General features: G+C 50.4%; 1 protein-coding gene across 2 annotated transcripts in view; it reads left to right on the top strand.

Moving 5' to 3' along the window:
• Positions 1–733: 733 nt before the first annotated feature.
• The window catches only part of TAB1 (TGF-beta activated kinase 1 (MAP3K7) binding protein 1), a gene marked incomplete at both ends in the record, with an annotated part of 35,767 nt that continues 30,500 nt past the window's right edge, over positions 734–6,000 (top strand). For both annotated transcript variants that reach the window (XM_080706650.1, XM_080706649.1), the window contains one exon: positions 734–766. In XM_080706650.1, coding sequence (XP_080562776.1) covers positions 734–766 — 33 coding nt within the window. The remainder of the gene's footprint in view (positions 767–6,000) is intronic.

Raw genomic sequence — 6,000 nt, 5'->3', positions numbered from 1 at the left:
TCCGGGTAAGGTATAAAATAGGTCTGGGAGTATAGCCCGGAATTAGAAAAGCCCATAGGTTCTGCCACAGTACCACAAGATAAATAAATGATAAAATAAAAAAAAATAGGGCTGGGAGTGTAGCTCGAAGGTAGAATGCCCCTGGGTTCAATTCCCAGTGCCGCCAAAATAAATAAATAAATAAATAAGCAAGCAAGCCGGGTAATCCCAGCATTTGGGAGGCTTAGACAGGAGGTTCGCGGTTCACAGACAGCCTCAGCTACTTAGTGAGGCCCTTAGCAATTCAGTGAGACCCTGTTTCAAAGTAAAGAATTTAAAAAAAAAAAATAGGGCTGAGGGTGTAGCTCAGAGGTAGAATGCTCCTGGGTTCCACTTCTCCCTCCCCAGTTCCGCAAGAAAAAAAAAAAAGAAGACATCCTGGAGAAAACAAGCACATAAAAACAGGCAAATAGGGTGGTGTCTCTCGGAGGTGGAAGGACCCTGGGCTCAAGCCCCTGTACCAAAAAAGGACGGACAAACGAGAGGACAGCCGACAAGGACTGCAGTCGCACTCGGGACCCCTCCCGGATCTCCAGGGAAAGCGCGGACGCGCGCCTGCGCACTCGCTCCCGCGGCCCCGGGTGGCGCAGTGCGCATGCTCCCGGCCGCGCGGTCCTCCACGCCTCCGCGCCGCTCTAGCCGCCCTACTCGCTGCTCCGCCCAGAGGCGGGCGCGCCGCGGGGGTCCCTCCAAGATGGCGGCGCAGAGGAGGAGCCTGCTGCAGAGTGTGAGGAACTGGCCCGCTCTCCGGGCAGGGGGTTGGGAGCCCCGGGAGGGTGTCGGGTGCAGGAGAGGCTCCTCGGCGGCGGAGTGTGGCCGCCGCCCTCGCCTCGCTCCCGAGGCCGGGGGCGCGTGCGGCGCGCGGAGACCCTGCGCCGTCGAGCCCGCCAGGCCCGCGCGTGCGCAGTGCGGCCCCGCCGGCCAGGGCGCGGGGTCCCGCCGGGTGGGAGCTCTGGGAGCCGGAAGGGGACTTGGCGGCGCTCGCCGGAGCCCGCCCCGGGACCGAGCCCTAGTACCATAACAACAGTAGCATCCGCTTGTGTAAGGCGTGCTGTGCTCATTGCCTGACATTCGTAAGATTAATTTTCATAATAGCCCAGGAGATAGGTACTATAGGTAGTCCTGTTTTACAGGTGAGGAAACTGAGGTGCATAGCGGCCGTCATTTGCCCCAAGCCACAGAGCTGGTAAAAGTGGCAGAGGCATGATTAAAATCAGGCAGGCCTATTGAGAACCCCCCTTAACCTCTGGGCTGCACTGAAGGAACGACAAGGGTTGGTGACTTGCGTTTGCTCCTAACTCGCTGCGTCTCCTTTGACCACAGTTCCCTCTCCCCAAGGCGAGGGTGGGAGTGCAAAGATTAGCTCCAGAGGCGCCCCTGTCCTTATTCTAGACCCTCATGGGTTTGCCCCATGTCAGGCCCAACGTCCTGGCGACATGGATTGCACAGAGATGCACACAGAGGGTGGCACCACGGCCTTCCCCATTGGCCTGCCGGGACAGGGTGCCAGACCTCTGGACCCTCCCTGCCCATGGCACTCTGGGAATTGCCTGCCTTCTTTACCTCCTGAAGTGGACAGTGCATTCCTCAACGGCATCACCGGAGTTTCTTGCTTATTCTGTCTCCAGCACCTTCCACCACTGTGTGCTGGGCACTCAGTTGACATTTGCGAAATAATAGTAAAGTGTATGTAATCAGGCCCGGTGCTAGGCCTTGGCCTGACAAGAGGTAAGCAGACACTGGCCCTCTTGCCCTTGAGGGGGTGTGTGTTAAGGTGATGCTAGGGGTTGAACCCAGGGCCTTCTTTCTTCAAGCTACACCCCAGCCCTATTGTTATTTTTATTTTTTTATTTTTTTTTTGAAACAGAGTCTTGCAAAGTTACTGTGCACTGGCCTCAAACCTGGGATCTTCCTTTCTTATTCTCCCAAGCACTGGAATTACAGGTGTGCGACAACACGCCTGCCTCCTTGGGGGTCTTCACGCTCTGAAGTTGGAGGGTGAGGGGTGACCTTCACTGTTGCATGTTAACACTGGCTTGTGTAGACTCTGGCCTTCTGCTCTGTAAGCTTTTGGAGAGCAGGGCCCTTGTATAAATGTCCTCATTGTAGAAAGCGTCCAGGAAACATTAGCTGGAATCTGGCTTTGAGAGAAAGAGGGACTGGGAGGGGGTAAATGGTGCAGGGTGAGTTGACTTGTGGAAGAGAACAGTTACCTGAGTCAATACAGAGCAGGGTAGCTACCGGCTTCTCTCCTCTGGAGGTGTGATGGCACCCAGGAGACTGGAGTTAGATAGAAGGTGAGCTTTATTGACCTCACATGTTCCTCTGGATGGTGGTGAACTGTTGGAAAGAAAGAATAGTTTTAAGCTAGGAATGGTGGTGCATGCTTGTAATCCTTGTAACAGAGGCTGAGACCAGAGGATCATAGGTTCTCGGCCAGCCTCACTGGCAGGTTCGAAGCCAGCCGCGCAGGTTCGAAGCCAGTCGCGCTTGCTTAAGAGACCCTGTTTCCAAATAAAAAGTATAAAATAGGTCTAGGAGTGTAGCCCGGAGGTAGAAGGGCTTCCAGGAACCCCAGTACAAACAAAAAAAAGTAATAAATAAATAAATAAAAAATAAAGCTGGACGTGGTAGCATATGCTTGTAATTCCCGGGCTTGGGAGGCTGAGACAGGAGGATCGCACAGGTTTGAAGCCAGCCTCAGCTACTTAGTGAGGCTCTCAGCAACTTAGTGAGACCCTGTTTCCAAATAAAGTATAAAATAGGTCTGGGAGTATAGCCCGGAGAAGGAAAGCCTCTGGGTTCCACCCCCAGTACCACCACCACCACAACGAAAAGATTGGGAGCCAGGCATAGTGACACATGCTTGTAATCTCAGTACTTGGGAGGCTGAGACAGGAGGATCTGGGTTTATGGCTAGCCTCAGCTACTTAGGCCCTCCAAAACTTAGTGAGATCTTGTTTCAAAATAAAGAATAAAAAATTAGGCTGGGGGTGTATTTGGAGGTAAAATGCCCCTGGGTTCTCTCCCCAGTACCAGAAAAAAAACAAACAAAAAAGACAGGGGGTGTAGCTTAGAGGTAGAATGCCCCTGAGTTTAATTCAATTCCCAGTATCTCACACACACACACACACACACACACACACACACACCACAAATAGTTAGATTTATTTATTTTTGTACTGGGGATTGAACTCGGGGCATTCTACCTCTAAGCTACACCCTCAGCCCTATTTTATTATTTTATTTTGAAACAGGGTCTTGCTAAGTTGATTAGCAAGAGTCTTACTTGTTGCTGAGGCTGTCCTCAAACCTGCAATCCTGTCTCAGCCTCCCAAGTCCTGGGACTACAGGCGTGCACCACCGCTCTTAGCTCAATAGTTAGCTTCAAAGATATGGCATCTTGATGCAAGCCCGTCTATACAAGGTTCCTCCTACCCTCAGGATGCCCCTACGCCCAGGGTGCCCCTACGCCCAGGGTGCTCAGGTGTCCAGTCTAGGCAGGTGCTGTGCTTACGGCTCACCCAGATGCCTGTGTTCATCCGCCGGCTGTGAAGGTTGCTAGCCTGTGGCTGCTGTGCCTTGGGGTGTGGAGCGGATTGAGGCATCCATCCTCACTGCATTTGCCATCCAGCTTGGGTGAAGGAGAATGTACTTCTAGTACAGTTTTGTTTTGTTTTTTTGTTTGTGGTGCTGGAGATTGAACCCAGGCGTGTTCTATGTACGTGTGTGTGTGTGTGTGACACACACACACACACACACACACACACACACACACTGGGAATGGAACCCAGGTACAGTCTACACCTCAAAGCTATACCCTGACCGTATTTTATTTATTCTTTTTTTTTTTGCAGTAATGGGGATGGTGCTGGCATTTACCTTCAAGCTACACCTTCAGCCCTATTTTTTATTCTTTATTTTGAAACAGGGTCTCTCTGAGTTGCAGAGGGCCTCACTAAGTAGCTGAGGCTATCTGGGAACCATGATCCTCCTGTCGCAGCCTCCCAAATGCTAGGATTACAAGCTGGTGCCACCATGCCTGGCTTTTATTTTTATTTTGAAACAGTTCTCACTAAGTTGCGGAGGGACTCACTAAATTGCTGAGACTGGTCTCAAACCTGCAATCCTCCTGTCTTAACCTCTCTAGTACTGAGATTACAAGTGTGTGCTGCTATGCCGGCTTTAATTTTTAATTTGAACCTGGGTTTCATTAAGTTGTTGAGGCTGGCTGGGAACCTGTGACTCAGCCTCCCAAGCACTGGGAATACAAGCATGCACCACCACACCTGGCAAGCACAGTGTTGAAGGCACTTTCAGGTCAGCGTGGACTTGCATTAGGAGCTCTGGGCGGGTAGCAGAGGACTGCAGAGGCTTTAAAGGATATTGGAAGCCGGGCATGGTGGCACATGCTTGTAATCTCAGTACTTGGGAGGCTGAGACAGGATTGTAGGGTTGTGGCCAGCCTCAGCAACTTGGTGAGGCCATCTGCAACTCAGACCCAGTTTCAAATTAAAAGAGTGAAATAGGCTGGAGGTATAGCTTGGAGGTAGAATGCCCCTTGGGTTCCATTTCTAGCACCACAAATAAGTAAATAAATAATAAAAAAATATAGGATATTGGAAGCTGGGTGAAGTGGTATATGCTTATAATCCTAGTACTTAGGAAGCTGAGATAGGAGGATTGCAGGTTCTAGGTCTGCACATGGTAACTTAGCAAGACCCTATTTCAAAAATAAAAAGAATGGGGGTGGGTGGTGTAACTCAAAGCTAAAGCACCCCTGGGTCCAATCCCCAGTACCACACACACACACAAAAGAACATTGAGTTTTCCAGGCAGGGCAGAGGAGGTACACTCCAGGAACATGTGTGTGCATAGGACTTGGAGAGGCCTTTACAGCTTACATGGCATTGGCACTTGAGGCTTGTGTTGAGGAGCTGTGGAGCACATCTTGCAGCTGGGCTTGCAAAGAAAGGCTGGGGATTTGCTGATACTCTGCTTGCTGGGGTGCTCAGGGCCGGTGGGCAGAGTGCTTGGTGGAATGTCATCCTGAGAAGCCTCACCTTTCCTAAGGCTGTGTGGAACCTTAAAGGTCTCTTGAAGAAAGCTTGATGTGTTCACAAGAACCCAGCCTTTTCGGCCTGATAAAACATAGTCTGATCAATATGGGCTTGAGCAAGTCATCCTTTTCTAAACCAAGAAGACTCCTGGGGATGTTGCTGGTGTTAGATGAATGCACACGTTACCCCTGCCTGGCGTGGTCACACCTCAGCCATGAACTTCCGCCTCATTTCTGCTGAGTGAGCATCTTCTGTTCTGTGGTGGGAACCTGCAGGGACCAGGGACACTGCTACCACGCGGCTTATGTTCTAGTAAGGAAGATGGATGGTAAACTGAACAAATACAAATTACAAATGACTTAATACCATCTGTAATACAGCCTCAGGTGTCTTGTGAAGATGGAGAGGCCATTTTTGGCAGGGAGGTAGGGGATGAATTCTCAACATTTGGTTAAATAAAGTGGGTACAAAGGCTTCCCCTTTTCAGATGCCCCAAAGAGGTCAGTATGGCTGGAGTGGAGTGCCCTGAGTTTGAGTGTTAGCAACCATGGTCTGAGGGAGCTGGGCCCTGTCAGGCTTGCTGGGTACTAATTAGGCCTTGGATTCTTTCCTGAGTGTGATGTAAAGCTGCCAGGTGGTTTTGAGTAGGAGCCTGATGTGATCTGATGTATGTGTGTATTTTTATGACACTGGGCATGGAACCCAGGAGCATTCTGTCTCCAGGCTACACCCCCAGCCCTATTTTATTTTTATTTTGAAACAGGATAGGGGTGTATACATTTGAGTCACCCCTCCATGCCACTCTGGCATGGGGCTGTATTTCATTTCTATCTTTTTAATAAACTTTAAATCTTTAAAAAAAAAAAAAAAGAAAGAAACAGGATCTCCTTAGGTTGATGAG

This window comes from Muscardinus avellanarius (assembly GCF_963383645.1).
Source record: "Muscardinus avellanarius genome assembly, chromosome: 11".
Classification (NCBI taxonomy): domain Eukaryota; kingdom Metazoa; phylum Chordata; class Mammalia; order Rodentia; family Gliridae; genus Muscardinus; species Muscardinus avellanarius.
Note: the sequence above shows the minus strand (reverse complement) of the source record. Positions and strands in the feature narration are given on the sequence as shown.